Genomic DNA, 20,736 nt, shown 5'->3' on the forward strand with positions numbered 1-20,736 from the left:
TTATTTTGTGATTCAAATTCAAATGTTTACCATTTACGCAAAAACTTAAGCGTCTACATTTAATATGCGTGTGTGTGTTGTGTTTTCATTTTATTTTATAATACATTTTTATTAATGGTTCAATAAATCACTTAGCCTAGCTAAAAAAAACTCCAGCAAATTTTATCATCAATTTGGAAGTGATTTCTTGGTGAATAAACTAAAAAGAATTTTAGATTCGCAAATTTGCTCAGATTTGGCAAAACAAGAAATAGAAAGAAAAAAAAGTTAAACAAACCATTTCAAAGCCCACCAAATAAGAGTGGGAAGTAATTACGAGAGATAAATCTTAGCCTTATATTAGCATATTTTTGTTGTTGTTGTTTTGCGCTGCGTTCGTTCACCAAACTATCTTTCTCTTTATTGGGTAGTGCTTGCACGTGTGTTTTGCTTCTACTTGCAATGTGTGTGTTTGTTTGCTTGTTTGTTTGTTGTTACGATTATTGCTCAAGATCAACCCACACTAAGGCGACGGTGAATCGTACTCCTCGTCCGTCGTGCCGCCGTACTTGTCGTCCTGCGATGAGGAGCCTTTGGTTCGGTCGCACCGCTTCACGAAATCCATCGCCGATTCGGCCAGCGCCTTTTGTAGCATTTCCCGCTCGCTTAGCTGGGCCCAACCTGAAAAAGGGAACAATTTAGATGATGGCACAAATTGCTTCTTTTTAATTTTCGCTTGAACTGTAACTCACTACCATCATCGGTGTAGGAGGACTCGAGCAGGGATTGGTAAAACTCCGAAACGGGCTCTTCCTTTGTTCGGGTTTCACTCTTGGCCGTGCCGGATGTGCTAGCTCCGCTGTCCGCTCCACCTTCGTCCTCGCGGGCCGGCGACTGTTTTGACTTTTTTGGTTGAACGTCGGCGACGGCCGGGGTTTCCACACTGCAAAGAAGACAAGCGTTAGCGGCGAGATAGCTGGGAGATGCCCTTTGCTTTGCTACTTACGGTGAGTTTAGATTCCTTTTCTTTCTTCTGTTGCTGTTGTTGAAGTAGTACGGAACGGAGCAGGACGACGTTTCCGGAAGGGGGGAGCAATCGAGTTCGAACGAAGTGTTTTTCGAACTAGACGAGCAGCTGCCGGCGTTGAACGAAGTATTGTTTGAGGGCGTTGGCGAAGCTGATTTGCGGAAATCACGCAGCAAAGACTCCGAGTACGAGGTCGCCGCATCCAGGCTCTGCTTGGGCGATTTTTCCGGACTGACCGCGGTGCTACAACAGCCACCTCCGCCGCCGGCAGCATCACTGGAGGTTATCGTGCTGGTGCTTTTGCTGTTCTTGCCCGTACTATCGCGCATATTGTCCCGACACCACTGGAGGTACGATTCTCTGGCAATTTGCTCCTCGATGGCCTCGTTTGTGGCCTCCCAGTCGGTGGTCTTCAGCTTGTCCTCAAACATTGTTTGCTCAATTTCCAACTCCTCACTCATCCGGACGGCTTCGGCAACCTGCTTAATGTCCACCTCGTCGGGTCTATAACCAGCTAGACCCAAACCGACGCCGACGGACGCTTTGTACGGATCCATGATTGCGTTGTAGTGCGAACATCGCTGGTACGACAAACGCAACGGCTCGTTTCCGTTGTTGATCTGATCCGAGTTGAAAATGTTGATCGGTTCTGAAATAGAACAAAAAAACACAAAAATTACTTTTGACCTCAACTAGATAAGGTTACACTCATCTTCACTCACCCAATTGATAGCAATACAATTCGACCGAGCGGTTGTACATTTCGGACATTGCCTGAATTTCAATATGATTTCCGTGAACGTGATTGGCCCGCTTTCGGGCAACGTAACTGTCAATGTCCTCGGTTACAAACTGCGCAAAGTATTCTCGATTTTGAAACTGCAACACAAAAAGATCAACAAATCAAAGCCAACTCTCAAAGTCGTCAAACCATTCAACCTACAATGTAATCCATCGTTTGCTGCCGGATAATCTCGTGCATGTCCTGATCGCCGTAGATCTGAAGCGAAATCGCCCGAAACAGACAGGCGCCGTCCTCTTCCATGTCCTTGATGATGAATCCGCGATCGGACATAATCTTGGCGAACGATTCGTCCCGCTTTTTCCACTCGTCCGGCGTCAACTGGGCGTCCTTTTGGCCGACGTGCTCGTCACCGCTGTTGTACCCGGACAGCGAAGCCTCATCGGCAGCGACCGGAACGCTGCTCTTGCACGGATTGCTGCAGCTGCTGGCCGAGCTGCTGCTGCTGGGCAGGGCCGGAGCAGGCGACGTAACGGTACTCTTTGGAGAGCGACTTCCGGCGCTGGCGCTGGCCAACGGACTCGTACATGTGGACGACGTGGGCTGCTTTTTGCCACTGGCCGACGACGGTGAGCCCAGCTGGTAGTTTGGCGAAGCGTTCTTGTCACGCTCCCGGTTCTCGCGTTTGTGGTGGTGTTCACGCTTCGGGCGAACGATGCTGTAAAACATTTTTTAAATATTAAAAAAAAGGTTTTAGGAGTTGATATGTTTTGTTTTTTTTTTTTTAATACAGCGTTGTGTGTAGTCCAATTCAGTACCCGTTAATCGGTAACGAAATTATGGAAAAGTATAATTTGTATCAGACTTTGTATATGCCGCATGCTGATACAGCTTATCTCAGTCCCGGGTATTAGGTGGTGATAGCCCTCGTGTTGCTTCAAATGACCAATTTTAGAATGGCAGAAATCCTAGCGGCCCAATTCCGAGGTCGTAGGGCATTGTCCGGCCCCGCCTTAACATAGAAGCAAGCACCAGACGGATCCTTGATCTATCTTGAGTAGAGGGTGACGAGCGGGAATTCCCGGAAAATTGGCCATTTTTGAGCCTCTCAATTCCCGGGAATTTCTCGAGACTCCCAGTATTTTTATACCTATAACTATTGAGGCAAGAAATTAAAAACAAATCCAATCAGCGACAAAAGATGAGTTAAATTTTATACACAGGAAACAAACATAAAGCTAGGGGAAATATACCCATTTTAAGCCCAATAAGCGGTCATGTTTGAATGATGCTGGATAATCTGGAGTGTTTCAAGGAGTAGAGCAACTTTTTGTGAACATTTCTGTTCATTTTCACTTTTAATAATAGTTATGCTCTTCCTATTACAAGCATTTAAAAAAAATATTTCCAAAATGCATTCTATTCAGTCGAGTGCATTGAGCCACGCCCATCTTCCTATTTTCAGCTTAGTTCTTTTTTTCTTCCAGCGCTTTTTTGGGTATGCTTAGTGCTGTCAAAATTGATGAAATTTTAGGCGAACACTCACGAAAAGTAGCATTCATAGCGAAAGTTTCCTGGCAGCACTTGCGCACAGGCGCTCGGTTTTCTTCAGCCTTCGATTGGAATGTGTAGTCAAAATGGAAACGTCAAAAGACTTAGCGCGTTTGTTTTTTTTTTTTTGGCATTTTTCGGGATTATTTTTCAAGTTAGTGACTAAGTAATGGTCAAAAGAACATGTTGCCGGTAGTTGGAAGCAATTTTATATCTTAAGCGCTTTGAAATCGTTAGCGCAAGTGAAAAGATATTGATGGCAACTTTCGTTAAGCAGTTAACCTCTGATCTTGCGTGTGGATGTGTGTGCCACCAAAACGATGAGAAATGGTCTTACAAAATAGAAATTATGATCCAAAGTGCATTATTTTTTTTTTCTTTTTGGCCAGTAAATGGCATAAATTTTCGTGCTTACTTGAGGCGGTGCTGTTGCTGGTAAGTTTATAGCCTAAATAGTATTTTAGAGCTTTTATCGAGCATCAAACTCTTCATATGACGAAGATAGGTGTTTGATTAGAAAGGGTATATTTCCCCTATTTTTTTTAAGTATGATCCTACCACTGCTTCTTTGATTTGCAAATTTAGAAAATGTGAAATCAAAGTTGTAAGGAAATCCCAACATTTGATATTGATGACACGACCACTAAATTGGGAAGCCCAAATTTTCCGTTGAAAAACACAGCCCAGAAATTAAAAACCATGGAAGTTATATAACATTAGTAGACTTCTTTCCTTCAAGATTATTTCGAAATTTTGAGGCATGTAATTTTGAGTTTCGATTAGGCACTAAAACTAATTTTTTCTTCAAGTAAAACATTGGCATTTTTTAAAAATGTTTATTAAAGTCTAATGTCAGTTTAGTTTACCTTGTAACTGTAAATATTCCTTTACTGCCAATCAACAGTTGAAGACGAAAAACAACTTTTAAATGTTGCTTAGGATTCTTATATGTCTATAGCAAAAATCATAGCAAATCGATAATTGAACTTAATGATTCGCTTTTGCCTTCATTTGAAAGCTTTTCTTGCGATCTTTCGAATGCTGTATCGAACATCTGCAAATTTCAACTTTTATATGAAGTTTTTGAAGAATTACTTTGACCCTTGAAATCCACAAATTCGGAACACTTTTTTCTTACGAATATAAACAAACTGGATCTCTCCAGGAGTACATATTTATTACCAAATAATGACTTCACACACTGAAACCAATGAAACTCAAGCTTAGTGATGTTTTATACATGGTTTGATAACTTTTTTGTGAAAATATCAGTTGAATTCAGGTGTTCCACAATTGTGGGAGGCACAATAACATCCCACAATTATGGAACAGGCAATTTGGAGGCAGTGTTTTGCTGCTCTGGACAAAATAGTCTTGTGGGTCTCGTGGCGCAGGGGTAGTGGCTTCGGCTGCCGATCCCGATGATGCTATGAGACGCGGGTTCGATTCCCGCCTTATCCACTGAGCTTCTATCGGATGGTGAAGTAAAACGTCGGTCCCGGTTTCTCCTGTCTCGTCAGAGGCGCTGGAGCAGAAATCCCACGTTAGAGGAAGGCCATGCCCCGGGGGGCGTAGTGCCAATAGTTTCGTTTTTTTAATAGTCTTGGAATGAAGTTTTTGACATAGGACTATGTCTTTACTTACTATATTGGGGGGCCAGTTCAGAAATTCGATCCAAAGCGTCACTTTTAAGCGTTAAAAAAGGGGACATTTTGAACGCTTATATCTTTTTTCCCTGTGAATCAATCCAGATGGTTGGACCACCAATCGAAAGAGGAAGACTTCAGCTATTGTTTAACTACATAGATAGTCTGACTAAACATAGTTAAAGCACTTAAAACATGCAATCAAAATGAGTAATTTTTCAGTACAAATCGGACAGATGACCAATCAGAGCGAGCGTATGCATTCGAGACCGCGCCCCTTTTGTGCCGTTCTCCGGCTGTGCCGCTATTTAAGCAGAAAATTTCGCAAAAGCAAGTCACTTTGGAACGAGCACTCGAACTGTGCACGTCGGGCCGGCGCGGAGCAGCAGCAGCAGCGGCCAATAGAAGAAGAAGACCAGCAACCAGAAGGAAGAACCACCGGCAGCAGAAGGAGGAAATTCGAGCGAAGCGGACGGCGTGGAAGTCGCTATGATGCGGCGGTTCTCATGAAAAATGGACAATTCGACAGTGGTGGCCAAAACCAGGAGTGGCCGATGCCCTCGAAGAAGGTTCCCCCGGGGCCTGGGGGGACATTTACAGAAACATACGAGTTGTGGCAATATGGGTATCAAAATTCATGGTTTTTGATACTGAACATAATAATGGCCATTTCGACAGTAGTGGCCACAACCTGGAGTGGCCGGTGCCCTCAAAGAAGGTTCCCCCGGGGCCTGGGGGGACATTTACAGAAACATACGAGTTGTGGCAATATGGGTATCAAAATTCATGGTTTTTGATACTGAACATAATAATGGCCATTTCGACAGTAGTGGCCACAACCTGGAGTGGCCGGTGCCCTCAAAGAAGGTCCCCCCGGGGCCTGGGGGGATATTTACAGAAACATACGAGTTGTGGCAATATGGGTATCAAAATTCATGGTTTTTGATACTGAACATAATAATGGCCATTTCGACAGTAGTGGCCACAACCTGGAGTGGCCGGTGCCCTCAAAGAAGGTTCCCCGGGGCCTGGGGGACATTTACAGAAACATACGAGTTGTGGCAATATGGGTATCAAAATTCATGGTTTTTGATACTGAACATAATAATGGCCATTTCGACAGTAGTGGCCACAACCTGGAGTGGCCGGTGCCCTCAAAGAAGGTCCCCCCGGGGCCTGGGGGGATATTTACAGAAACATACGAGTTGTGGCAATATGGGTATCAAAATTCATGGTTTTTGATACTGAACATAATAATGGCCATTTCGACAGTAGTGGCCACAACCTGGAGTGGCCGGTGCCCTCAAAGAAGGTTCCCCGGGGCCTGGGGGACATTTACAGAAACATACGAGTTGTGGCAATATGGGTATCAAAATTCATGGTTTTATACTGAACATAATAATGGCCATTTTGACAGTAGTGGCCACAACCTGGAGTGGCCGGTGCCCTCAAAGAAGGTCCCCCGGGGCCTGGGGGGACATTTACAGAAACATACGAGTTGTGGCAATATGGGTATCAAAATTCATGGTTTTTGATACTGAACATAATAATGGCCATTTCGACAGTAGTGGCCACAACCTGGAGTGGCCGGTGCCCTCAAAGAAGGTCCCCCCGGGGCCTGGGGGGATATTTACAGAAACATACGAGTTGTGGCAATATGGGTATCAAAATTCATGGTTTTTGATACTGAACATAATAATGGCCATTTCGACAGTAGTGGCCACAACCTGGAGTGGCCGGTGCCCTCAAAGAAGGTCCCCCGGGGCCTGGGGGGATATTTACAGAAACATACGAGTTGTGGCAATATGGGTATCAAAATTCATGGTTTTTGATACTGAACATAATAATGGCCATTTCGACAGTAGTGGCCACAACCTGGAGTGGCCGGTGCCCTCAAAGAAGGTTCCTCCGGGGCCTGGGGGGACATTTACAGAAACATACGAGTTGTGGCAATATGGGTATCAAAATTCATGGTTTTTGATACTGAACATAATAATGGCCATTTCGACAGTAGTGGCCACAACCTGGAGTGGCCGGTGCCCTCAAAGAAGGTTCCTCCGGGGCCTGGGGGACATTTACAGAAACATACGAGTTGTGGCAATATGGGTATCAAAATTCATGGTTTTTGATACTGAACATAATAATGGCCATTTCGACAGTAGTGGCCACAACCTGGAGTGGCCGGTGCCCTCAAAGAAGGTTCCTCCGGGGCCTGGGGGGACATTTACAGAAACATACGAGTTGTGGCAATATGGGTATCAAAATTCATGGTTTTTGATACTGAACATAATAATGGCCATTTCGACAGTAGTGGCCACAACCTGGAGTGGCCGGTGCCCTCAAAGAAGGTTCCCCAGGGCCTGGGGGATATTTACAGAAACATACGAGTTGTGGCAATATGGGTATCAAAATTCATGGTTTTTGATACTGAACATAATAATGGCCATTTCGACAGTAGTGGCCACAACCTGGAGTGGCCGTGCCCTCAAAGAAGGTTCCTCCGGGGCCTGGGGGGACATTTACAGAAACATACGAGTTGTGGCAATATGGGTATCAAAATTCATGGTTTTTGATACTGAACATAATAATGGCCATTTCGACAGTAGTGGCCACAACCTGGAGTGGCCGGTGCCCTCAAAGAAGGTTCCCCCGGGGCCTGGGGGGACATTTACAGAAACATACGAGTTGTGGCAATATGGGTATCAAAATTCATGGTTTTTGATACTGAACATAATAATGGCCATTTTGACAGTAGTGGCCACAACCTGGAGTGGCCGGTGCCCTCAAAGAAGGTTCCCCCGGGGCCTGGGGGGACATTTACAGAAACATACGAGTTGTGGCAATATGGGTATCAAAATTCATGGTTTTTTATACTGAACATAATAATGGCCATTTTGACAGTAGTGGCCACAACCTGGAGTGGCCGGTGCCCTCAAAGAAGGTTCCCCCGGGGCCTGGGGGGACATTTACAGAAACATACGAGTTGTGGCAATATGGGTATCAAAATTCATGGTTTTGATACTGAACATAATAATGGCCATTTCGACAGTAGTGGCCACAACCTGGAGTGGCCGGTGCCCTCAAAGAAGGTTCCCCGGGGCCTGGGGGACATTTACAGAAACATACGAGTTGTGGCAATATGGGTATCAAAATTCATGGTTTTGATACTGAACATAATAATGGCCATTTCGACAGTAGTGGCCACAACCTGGAGTGGCCGGTGCCCTCAAAGAAGGTTCCTCCGGGGCCTGGGGGACATTTACAGAAACATACGAGTTGTGGCAATATGGGTATCAAAATTCATGGTTTTGATACTGAACATAATAATGGCCATTTCGACAGTAGTGGCCACAACCTGGAGTGGCCGGTGCCCTCAAAGAAGGTTCCCGGGGCCTGGGGGACATTTACAGAAACATACGAGTTGTGGCAATATGGGTATCAAAATTCATGGTTTTTATACTGAACATAATAATGGCCATTTTGACAGTAGTGGCCACAACCTGGAGTGGTGCCCTCAAAGAAGGTTCCCCGGGGCCTGGGGGACATTTACAGAAACATACGAGTTGTGGCAATATGGGTATCAAAATTCATGGTTTTTATACTGAACATAATAATGGCCATTTTGACAGTAGTGGCCACAACCTGGAGTGGCCGGTGCCCTCAAAGAAGGTTCCCGGGGCCTGGGGGACATTTACAGAAACATACGAGTTGTGGCAATATGGGTATCAAAATTCATGGTTTTGATACTGAACATAATAATGGCCATTTCGACAGTAGTGGCCACAACGGGTGTGGTGCCCTCAAAGAAGTTCCCCAGGGCCTGGGGGGACATTTACAGAAACATACGAGTTGTGGCAATATGGGTATCAAAATTCATGGTTTTATACTGAACATAATAATGGCCATTTGACAGTAGTGGCCACAACCTGGAGTGGCCGGTGCCCTCAAAGAAGGTTCCCCGGGGCCTGGGGGACATTTACAGAAACATACGAGTTGTGGCAATATGGGTATCAAAATTCATGGTTTTTATACTGAACATAATAATGGCCATTTTGACAGTAGTGGCCACAACCTGGAGTGGCCGGTGCCCTCAAAGAAGGTTCTGGGGCCTGGGGGACATTTACAGAAACATACGAGTTGTGGCAATATGGGTATCAAAATTCATGGTTTTGATACTGAACATAATAATGGCCATTTCGACAGTAGTGGCCACAACCTGGAGTGGCCGGTGCCCTCAAAGAAGGTCCCCGGGCCTGGGGGACATTTACAGAAACATACGAGTTGTGGCAATATGGGTATCAAAATTCATGGTTTTGATACTGAACATAATAATGGCCATTTCGACAGTAGTGGCCACAACCTGGAGTGGCCGGTGCCCTCAAAGAAGGTTCCTCCGGGGCCTGGGGGGACATTTACAGAAACATACGAGTTGTGGCAATATGGGTATCAAAATTCATGGTTTTGATACTGAACATAATAATGGCCATTTCGACAGTAGTGGCCACAACCTGGAGTGGCCGGTGCCCTCAAAGAAGGTCCCCGGGGCCTGGGGGACATTTACAGAAACATACGAGTTGTGGCAATATGGGTATCAAAATTCATGGTTTTTGATACTGAACATAATAATGGCCATTTCGACAGTAGTGGCCACAACCTGGAGTGGCCGGTGCCCTCAAAGAAGGTTCCTCCGGGGCCTGGGGGGACATTTACAGAAACATACGAGTTGTGGCAATATGGGTATCAAAATTCATGGTTTTTGATACTGAACATAATAATGGCCATTTCGACAGTAGTGGCCACAACCTGGAGTGGCCGGTGCCCTCAAAGAAGGTTCCTCCGGGGCCTGGGGGGACATTTACAGAAACATACGAGTTGTGGCAATATGGGTATCAAAATTCATGGTTTTTGATACTGAACATAATAATGGCCATTTCGACAGTAGTGGCCACAACCTGGAGTGGCCGGTGCCCTCAAAGAAGGTCCCCCGGGGCCTGGGGGATATTTACAGAAACATACGAGTTGTGGCAATATGGGTATCAAAATTCATGGTTTTTGATACTGAACATAATAATGGCCATTTCGACAGTAGTGGCCACAACCTGGAGTGGCCGGTGCCCTCAAAGAAGGTTCCTCCGGGGCCTGGGGGGACATTTACAGAAACATACGAGTTGTGGCAATATGGGTATCAAAATTCATGGTTTTTGATACTGAACATAATAATGGCCATTTCGACAGTAGTGGCCACAACCTGGAGTGGCCGGTGCCCTCAAAGAAGGTCCCCCCGGGGCCTGGGGGGATATTTACAGAAACATACGAGTTGTGGCAATATGGGTATCAAAATTCATGGTTTTGATACTGAACATAATAATGGCCATTTCGACAGTAGTGGCCACAACCTGGAGTGGCCGGTGCCCTCAGAAGGTTCCTCCGGGGCCTGGGGGGACATTTACAGAAACATACGAGTTGTGGCAATATGGGTATCAAAATTCATGGTTTTTTATACTGAACATAATAATGGCCATTTCGACAGTAGTGGCCACAACCTGGAGTGGCCAGTGCCCTCAAAGAAGGTCCCCCCGGGGCCTGGGGGGACATTTACAGAAACATACGAGTTGTGGCAATATGGGTATCAAAATTCATGGTTTTTTATACTGAACATAATAATGGCCATTTCGACGGTAGTGGCCACAACCTGGAGTGGCCGGTGCCCTCAAAGAAGGTTCCCCGGGCCTGGGGGACATTTACAGAAACATACGAGTTGTGGCAATATGGGTATCAAAATTCATGGTTTTTATACTGAACATAATAATGGCCATTTCGACGGTAGTGGCCACAACCTGGAGTGGCCGGTGCCCTCAAAGAAGGTTCCCCGGGCCTGGGGGACATTTACAGAAACATACGAGTTGTGGCAATATGGGTATCAAAATTCATGGTTTTGATACTGAACATAATAATGGCCATTTCGACAGTAGTGGCCACAACCTGGAGTGGCCGGTGCCCTCAAAGAAGGTTCCTCCGGGGCCTGGGGGGACATTTACAGAAACATACGAGTTGTGGCAATATGGGTATCAAAATTCATGGTTTTGATACTGAACATAATAATGGCCATTTTGACAGTAGTGGCCACAACCTGGAGTGGCCGGTGCCCTCAAAGAAGGTCCCCGGGGCCTGGGGGACATTTACAGAAACATACGAGTTGTGGCAATATGGGTATCAAAATTCATGGTTTTTGATACTGAACATAATAATGGCCATTTCGACAGTAGTGGCCACAACCTGGAGTGGCCGGTGCCCTCAAAGAAGGTTCCTCCGGGGCCTGGGGGGACATTTACAGAAACATACGAGTTGTGGCAATATGGGTATCAAAATTCATGGTTTTTTATACTGAACATAATAATGGCCATTTCGACGGTAGTGGCCACAACCTGGAGTGGCCGGTGCCCTCAAAGAAGGTTCCCCGGGGCCTGGGGGGACATTTACAGAAACATACGAGTTGTGGCAATATGGGTATCAAAATTCATGGTTTTGATACTGAACATAATAATGGCCATTTCGACAGTAGTGGCCACAACCTGGAGTGGCCGGTGCCCTCAAAGAAGGTTCCTCCGGGGCCTGGGGGGACATTTACAGAAACATACGAGTTGTGGCAATATGGGTATCAAAATTCATGGTTTTTTATACTGAACATAATAATGGCCATTTCGACGGTAGTGGCCACAACCTGGAGTGGCCGGTGCCCTCAAAGAAGGTTCCCCCGGGGCCTGGGGGGACATTTACAGAAACATACGAGTTGTGGCAATATGGGTATCAAAATTCATGGTTTTTTATACTGAACATAATAATGGCCATTTCGACGGTAGTGGCCACAACCTGGAGTGGCTGGTGCCCTCAAAGAAGGTTCCCCCGGGGCCTGGGGGACATTTACAGAAACATACGAGTTGTGGCAATATGGGTATCAAAATTCATGGTTTTGATACTGAACATAATAATGGCCATTTCGACAGTAGTGGCCACAACCTGGAGTGGCCGGTGCCCTCAAAGAAGGTTCCCCCGGGGCCTGGGGGGACATTTACAGAAACATACGAGTTGTGGCAATATGGGTATCAAAATTCATGGTTTTTATACTGAACATAATAATGGCCATTTCGACAGTAGTGGCCACAACCTGGAGTGGCCGGTGCCCTCAAAGAAGGTTCCTCCGGGGCCTGGGGGGACATTTACAGAAACATACGAGTTGTGGCAATATGGGTATCAAAATTCATGGTTTTGATACTGAACATAATAATGGCCATTTCGACGGTAGTGGCCACAACCTGGAGTGGCCGGTGCCCTCAAAGAAGGTTCCCCGGGGCCTGGGGGACATTTACAGAAACATACGAGTTGTGGCAATATGGGTATCAAAATTCATGGTTTTGATACTGAACATAATAATGGCCATTTCGACGGTAGTGGCCACAACCTGGAGTGGCCGGTGCCCTCAAAGAAGGTTCCCCCGGGGCCTGGGGGGACATTTACAGAAACATACGAGTTGTGGCAATATGGGTATCAAAATTCATGGTTTTTTATACTGAACATAATAATGGCCATTTCGACAGTAGTGGCCACAACCTGGAGTGGCCGGTGCCCTCAAAGAAGGTTCCCCCGGGGCCTGGGGGGACATTTACAGAAACATACGAGTTGTGGCAATATGGGTATCAAAATTCATGGTTTTTGATACTGAACATAATAATGGCCATTTCGACAGTAGTGGCCACAACCTGGAGTGGCCGGTGCCCTCAAAGAAGGTTCCTCCGGGGCCTGGGGGGACATTTACAGAAACATACGAGTTGTGGCAATATGGGTATCAAAATTCATGGTTTTTGATACTGAACATAATAATGGCCATTTCGACAGTAGTGGCCACAACCTGGAGTGGCCGGTGCCCTCAAAGAAGGTTCCTCCGGGGCCTGGGGGGACATTTACAGAAACATACGAGTTGTGGCAATATGGGTATCAAAATTCATGGTTTTTGATACTGAACATAATAATGGCCATTTCGACAGTAGTGGCCACAACCTGGAGTGGCCGGTGCCCTCAAAGAAGGTTCCTCCGGGGCCTGGGGGGACATTTACAGAAACATACGAGTTGTGGCAATATGGGTATCAAAATTCATGGTTTTTGATACTGAACATAATAATGGCCATTTCGACAGTAGTGGCCACAACCTGGAGTGGCCGGTGCCCTCAAAGAAGGTTCCTCCGGGGCCTGGGGGGACATTTACAGAAACATACGAGTTGTGGCAATATGGGTATCAAAATTCATGGTTTTTGATACTGAACATAATAATGGCCATTTCGACGGTAGTGGCCACAACCTGGAGTGGCCGGTGCCCTCAAAGAAGGTTCCCCCGGGGCCTGGGGGGACATTTACAGAAACATACGAGTTGTGGCAATATGGGTATCAAAATTCATGGTTTTTGATACTGAACATAATAATGGCCATTTCGACGGTAGTGGCCACAACCTGGAGTGGCCAGTGCCCTCAAAGAAGGTTCCTCCGGGGCCTGGGGGGACATTTACAGAAACATACGAGTTGTGGCAATATGGGTATCAAAATTCATGGTTTTTGATACTGAACATAATAATGGCCATTTCGACGGTAGTGGCCACAACCTGGAGTGGCCGGTGCCCTCAAAGAAGGTTCCCCGGGGCCTGGGGGACATTTACAGAAACATACGAGTTGTGGCAATATGGGTATCAAAATTCATGGTTTTTGATACTGAACATAATAATGGCCATTTCGACGGTAGTGGCCACAACCTGGAGTGGCCAGTGCCCTCAAAGAAGGTTCCTCCGGGGCCTGGGGGGACATTTACAGAAACATACGAGTTGTGGCAATATGGGTATCAAAATTCATGGTTTTTGATACTGAACATAATAATGGCCATTTCGACAGTAGTGGCCACAACCTGGAGTGGCCGGTGCCCTCAAAGAAGGTTCCCCCGGGGCCTGGGGGGACATTTACAGAAACATACGAGTTGTGGCAATATGGGTATCAAAATTCATGGTTTTTGATACTGAACATAATAATGGCCATTTCGACGGTAGTGGCCACAACCTGGAGTGGCCAGTGCCCTCAAAGAAGGTTCCTCCGGGGCCTGGGGGGACATTTACAGAAACATACGAGTTGTGGCAATATGGGTATCAAAATTCATGGTTTTTGATACTGAACATAATAATGGCCATTTCGACGGTAGTGGCCACAACCTGGAGTGGCCGGTGCCCTCAAAGAAGGTTCCCCCGGGGCCTGGGGGGACATTTACAGAAACATACGAGTTGTGGCAATATGGGTATCAAAATTCATGGTTTTTGATACTGAACATAATAATGGCCATTTCGACGGTAGTGGCCACAACCTGGAGTGGCCGGTGCCCTCAAAGAAGGTTCCCCCGGGGCCTGGGGGGACATTTACAGAAACATACGAGTTGTGGCAATATGGGTATCAAAATTCATGGTTTTTGATACTGAACATAATAATGGCCATTTCGACAGTAGTGGCCACAACCTGGAGTGGCCGGTGCCCTCAAAGAAGGTTCCTCCGGGGCCTGGGGGGACATTTACAGAAACATACGAGTTGTGGCAATATGGGTATCAAAATTCATGGTTTTTGATACTGAACATAATAATGGCCATTTCGACGGTAGTGGCCACAACCTGGAGTGGCCGGTGCCCTCAAAGAAGGTTCCCCCGGGGCCTGGGGGGACATTTACAGAAACATACGAGTTGTGGCAATATGGGTATCAAAATTCATGGTTTTTGATACTGAACATAATAATGGCCATTTCGACGGTAGTGGCCACAACCTGGAGTGGCCGGTGCCCTCAAAGAAGGTTCCCCCGGGGCCTGGGGGGACATTTACAGAAACATACGAGTTGTGGCAATATGGGTATCAAAATTCATGGTTTTTTATACTGAACATAATAATGGCCATTTCGACGGTAGTGGCCACAACCTGGAGTGGCCGGTGCCCTCAAAGAAGGTTCCCCCGGGGCCTGGGGGGACATTTACAGAAACATACGAGTTGTGGCAATATGGGTATCAAAATTCATGGTTTTGATACTGAACATAATAATGGCCATTTCGACAGTAGTGGCCACAACCTGGAGTGGCCGGTGCCCTCAAAGAAGGTTCCTCCGGGGCCTGGGGGGACATTTACAGAAACATACGAGTTGTGGCAATATGGGTATCAAAATTCATGGTTTTTTATACTGAACATAATAATGGCCATTTCGACGGTAGTGGCCACAACCTGGAGTGGCCGGTGCCCTCAAAGAAGGTTCCCCCGGGGCCTGGGGGGACATTTACAGAAACATACGAGTTGTGGCAATATGGGTATCAAAATTCATGGTTTTGATACTGAACATAATAATGGCCATTTCGACGGTAGTGGCCACAACCTGGAGTGGCCGGTGCCCTCAAAGAAGGTTCCCCGGGGCCTGGGGGACATTTACAGAAACATACGAGTTGTGGCAATATGGGTATCAAAATTCATGGTTTTTGATACTGAACATAATAATGGCCATTTCGACAGTAGTGGCCACAACCTGGAGTGGCCGGTGCCCTCAAAGAAGGTTCCTCCGGGGCCTGGGGGGACATTTACAGAAACATACGAGTTGTGGCAATATGGGTATCAAAATTCATGGTTTTGATACTGAACATAATAATGGCCATTTCGACGGTAGTGGCCACAACCTGGAGTGGCCGGTGCCCTCAAAGAAGGTTCCCCGGGGCCTGGGGGACATTTACAGAAACATACGAGTTGTGGCAATATGGGTATCAAAATTCATGGTTTTTGATACTGAACATAATAATGGCCATTTCGACAGTAGTGGCCACAACCTGGAGTGGCCGGTGCCCTCAAAGAAGGTTCCTCCGGGGCCTGGGGGGACATTTACAGAAACATACGAGTTGTGGCAATATGGGTATCAAAATTCATGGTTTTTTATACTGAACATAATAATGGCCATTTCGACGGTAGTGGCCACAACCTGGAGTGGCCGGTGCCCTCAAAGAAGGTTCCCCCGGGGCCTGGGGGGACATTTACAGAAACATACGAGTTGTGGCAATATGGGTATCAAAATTCATGGTTTTTGATACTGAACATAATAATGGCCATTTCGACGGTAGTGGCCACAACCTGGAGTGGCCAGTGCCCTCAAAGAAGGTTCCTCCGGGGCCTGGGGGGACATTTACAGAAACATACGAGTTGTGGCAATATGGGTATCAAAATTCATGGTTTTTGATACTGAACATAATAATGGCCATTTCGACGGTAGTGGCCACAACCTGGAGTGGCCGGTGCCCTCAAAGAAGGTTCCCCGGGGCCTGGGGGACATTTACAGAAACATACGAGTTGTGGCAATATGGGTATCAAAATTCATGGTTTTGATACTGAACATAATAATGGCCATTTCGACGGTAGTGGCCACAACCTGGAGTGGCCGGTGCCCTCAAAGAAGGTTCCCCGGGGCCTGGGGGACATTTACAGAAACATACGAGTTGTGGCAATATGGGTATCAAAATTCATGGTTTTTATACTGAACATAATAATGGCCATTTCGACAGTAGTGGCCACAACCTGGAGTGGCCGGTGCCCTCAAAGAAGGTTCCTCCGGGGCCTGGGGGACATTTACAGAAACATACGAGTTGTGGCAATATGGGTATCAAAATTCATGGTTTTGATACTGAACATAATAATGGCCATTTCGACGGTAGTGGCCACAACCTGGAGTGGCCGGTGCCCTCAAAGAAGGTTCCCCGGGGCCTGGGGGACATTTACAGAAACATACGAGTTGTGGCAATATGGGTATCAAAATTCATGGTTTTGATACTGAACATAATAATGGCCATTTCGACGGTAGTGGCCACAACCTGGAGTGGCCGGTGCCCTCAAAGAAGGTTCCCGGGGCCTGGGGGACATTTACAGAAACATACGAGTTGTGGCAATATGGGTATCAAAATTCATGGTTTTTTATACTGAACATAATAATGGCCATTTCGACGGTAGTGGCCACAACCTGGAGTGGCCGGTGCCCTCAAAGAAGGTTCCCCCGGGGCCTGGGGGGACATTTACAGAAACATACGAGTTGTGGCAATATGGGTATCAAAATTCATGGTTTTTGATACTGAACATAATAATGGCCATTTCGACAGTAGTGGCCACAACCTGGAGTGGCCGGTGCCCTCAAAGAAGGTTCCTCCGGGGCCTGGGGGGACATTTACAGAAACATACGAGTTGTGGCAATATGGGTATCAAAATTCATGGTTTTTTATACTGAACATAATAATGGCCATTTCGACGGTAGTGGCCACAACCTGGAGTGGCTGGTGCCCTCAAAGAAGGTTCCCCCGGGGCCTGGGGGGACATTTACAGAAACATACGAGTTGTGGCAATATGGGTATCAAAATTCATGGTTTTTGATACTGAACATAATAATGGCCATTTCGACAGTAGTGGCCACAACCTGGAGTGGCCGGTGCCCTTAAAGCAGGTTCCCGGGGCCCGGAGGACTTTTACAGAACCATACGAGTTGTGGCATATTGGTATCAAAATTCATGGTTTTGATACTGTACATGAAAATTGACATTCCGACAGTAGTGGCCACAACCTTGAGTGACCGGTGATCTCAAAGCAGGTTTCCCGGGGCCCGGAGGGTCTTTAACAGAACCATACGAGTTGTGGCAATATGGATATCAAAATTCATGGTTTTGATACTGAACATGAAAATTGACATTTCGACCGTAGTGGCCACAACCTGGAGTTGCCGGTGCCCTCATAGAAGGTTCACCTTGGGAGAACATTTATGACAATTTCGCCGACAAATCTATGAAACAAAATAAAATAATCTTATTTCAGATTTCACTAGCAATCCAAAAACACATTCAAATTGTTTGGTCCTATGTCTTTCGGTTATGTCTCTGACATACCATCTTGAACTTTTTTGTTCAAAAAAGCTACTTTTACTAGTGAAATAGCAAGATAATGTCCAAATGAAGGTTCTAAAAATAGTAGGGTCCACAGAAAAGCTACTTTTGGTATGCTATTGACAAATTATCATAAAAGTGTTCCGAATTTGTGGGTGTTCCGAATATGTGGGATGACTGTACCACTACCAACTACGACTCAGACAAATTCATTAAATTTAGGAGGGTCATTCAGTGAGAATTTAGAATCGAAAAGCAATAATTCGGTACAGTTTGAGTCCAACAAACCATTCAACTGAACTTGTACTAGCAGCTTTGAAAACTTAGTATTTCACGAAGTAGTTCACATTTCGATATTACGTTGTGTTTAAAAATTATGATTTAATGATACTAGTTAGATTCCCAAACCATCAATTCAAATGTGTGAGTTCGAATCCCACCTAATTTATTTTCGTTTTTGTTCGTACTCAAAGTTCAAATACCTGATTCCAAATTTCAAAGTTACGGACTGGGATTTAATCCCTGAACCTTCTGCTTGTGAGACAGAGTGTTTTTTTTATCTATGACAATCTTTGTATAAAATATGGGCAGTGTTTTTTTTTTTCAACTATGACAAACAAACAAACTCGCACTTTTTCTTGTCTGACAGTTTGCCAAACTCTTAAACAAAGCAAAATGAAAAACAAGATCAAATGCTATTGTTTTTCGCTAGAAAACATATTTTCAGCCTTGAGCTGGACTGTTAGAACACAAATTGGAAAAAAAATATGTACAAAAGAAAAGTGGCAAATGATTCCGTTGTTGGATATATTGAAAATTTTGACATATGCCAGAAGTATAACTTATGGCTTTAATATTGCATTTCATGCATTTTTAATTTGGCTTTCTATGGGGATAATGCTTTAAACATTATTTTTTAATTTATTTATACAAGGTGTAATATTACTGAACATTTAACTACCCATAATAAAATAAATTATGATTTCTTAGTGACAAATTCAAATAAAATAATAATCAAAATATTCATTTACAAACCAGTTAAGAAATTATTTAATTTTGATAATAAAATAGTTTCTTAATTTAAATTGCAAATACGATAGTGTCATCACTGACGCAACAAATTAGGATTTCACCTGTCCTTTCAATCCCATTCCAGGTTGACGAATCACACGCACGGGAAGATGGATAATCACAACATTAAATGTTGTGCTTGTAAATGTGTTTGTGTGTGTGTGCGTGTTGGAACAAGTACAAAGTGCAACACAAAATTCTCTTCGAACCAGAAAAGAAAGAAAATCAATGCCAGCCAGCCAGCAGCAAACAACGAGCACTCCATGCTGAGTTTCTGCTGCTGCTGCTGCTGGTGCGCTTTCCGTCGTAGCGAGAGACGACGATGAATAAGATGGCGATTTTGTTACGAGCTGCTGTCCTTCCTCATTCCACTTTGTTTTTTTTTCGCCCTATCGGAAAATCCGCGACGGATTGTGCCCGATTGATTTTCAATCTGGACCCTTCCCCGACACATTGATTATTGAACATTCGGGGCACTTATACCGTCCGGATGTGAGCTCCCGGAAGCAAAAAAGTCACATGAAAACATTCGAGAAAATGCACTTTTTTTCTGCTTACTTTTTGTGGGGGCTCCGACGGTGGCGGACACTTTCGTTGTCAAAGCTGTGCGGAGTATGAACCCGTTTCTCCCGCGGGAGGGGCTGCAAAGAGAAGGAAAAAAAGACGGTTCCCTCAGTGAGCTCACTCCACTCCAGGTCCGGAAGGTTCCTTACCTGACTTTCTGACGTCAGCTGATTTAGGACAACATTCCGATGTGTGGCACGGACCGCCGTCCCGTTGTTGGCCAAATTCTGCGATGTGCCCTCCTGGCTATCGTCGCCGGAGGTTTTCTGGTTGACGAGCGGTTTAATCGTCATGATTGCAACCAGCTGCGCCCACTTTTTCCTCGATTTTCTGCACCACTAATGGCGTTTCCACGGGAAACTTTTTCACTCTTCCACCAGATTAGACGTATACGCGTATGACACAACGATAGAGGAAAAAAAAGAGAACTGCGAGAAGGCTACTGTGATGGACGTCCAACTAAAGGAAAATATTTACGTTTTGAAACTGCGTGGTGAAGGGGTCTTTCGGAAATAACGCTTTCATATTGTTGAGAGAAAATTCTATTTTCCATAACTAAAGGCTTATAATATTATCTGGAAACCGCCTTGGGTCAGGGGTATTAAAAAAACACTTAAAAAGCAAAAACTGAAAATTGGGTTTATTGGACCTTTTCAAAAAAAAAAATCCAGATATCTATAGAGTTTTTTTTTAAAAGGTCCTAAAACTTGTCCTAAAAACTATGTTTATACGACATATTAAAAAAATCTCTAGATATTTAAGAAAACTGGTACCGAACCGAGCTGAACTAAATAATTAGGTGTAGGCTGAAAAGAATAACTTAAAAAACAACTTCAAAATATTTTTTATCATTCGGAAAAGTGAGAATCACTGAGCAATTTTTGAATGACCCCCAAAGAAAAATCAATACAAAGAGAAGTTTGAATATGTTTGTGACAAGACAGCAGCAGTCATCTACACGGTAAACAAAAATTATGATTTGAATAATAAAATTTTTGCCCTTTTCGTAGATTTTTTCAGTTGATAAACAATTTTTGGTACACGCAGAAAAATATTTGGTAGAATCAGCCTGTACGAGGGTTGATTCATCAAAATATTTTGTTGAATATAATCAACAAAATGTTTGCATTGAATCAACTCCCGAATATTGTTGTTTTAAATCGGGAAAATTTGTTGTTTCAAACCGGATTTTTC

The 20,736-nt window shown here is 45.0% G+C and overlaps 1 protein-coding gene across 1 annotated transcript; it reads right to left on the reverse strand.

Annotated features, from left to right (window-relative positions):
* Positions 1 to 73: 73 nt before the first annotated feature.
* Positions 74 to 20,010, reverse strand: LOC6033996 (OTU domain-containing protein 5-B). Its single transcript, XM_038263715.1, has 7 exons — positions 19,692 to 20,010; positions 19,537 to 19,619; positions 1,950 to 2,466; positions 1,729 to 1,885; positions 986 to 1,655; positions 732 to 922; positions 74 to 660 (listed from the first exon to the last, which is right to left on the reverse strand). Exons 1-7 carry the CDS (start codon positions 19,833 to 19,835, stop codon positions 503 to 505), a joined length of 1,920 nt encoding a protein of 639 aa, XP_038119643.1. The 5' UTR covers positions 19,836 to 20,010; the 3' UTR covers positions 74 to 502.
* Between the last annotated feature and the right edge of the window lie 726 nt (positions 20,011 to 20,736).

This window comes from Culex quinquefasciatus, chromosome 3 (assembly GCF_015732765.1).
Source record: "Culex quinquefasciatus strain JHB chromosome 3, VPISU_Cqui_1.0_pri_paternal, whole genome shotgun sequence".
In the NCBI taxonomy this organism is placed as follows: Eukaryota; Metazoa; Arthropoda; class Insecta; order Diptera; family Culicidae; genus Culex; species Culex quinquefasciatus.

Bases quoted from the DNA above. Each gene is read 5' to 3' on its own strand.
- LOC6033996 (XM_038263715.1), bottom strand. From the start codon at position 19,835: ATGACGATTAAACCGCTCGTCAACCAGAAAACCTCCGGCGACGATAGC. The intron at 2,467-19,536 runs GTAAGCAGAAAA...AATGTTTTACAG, and splicing joins CGTCGGAGCCCCCACAAAAA to CATCGTTCGCCCGAAGCGTG. The intron at 1,656-1,728 runs GTGAGTGAAGAT...GTTCTATTTCAG, and splicing joins ATTGTATTGCTATCAATTGG to AACCGATCAACATTTTCAAC.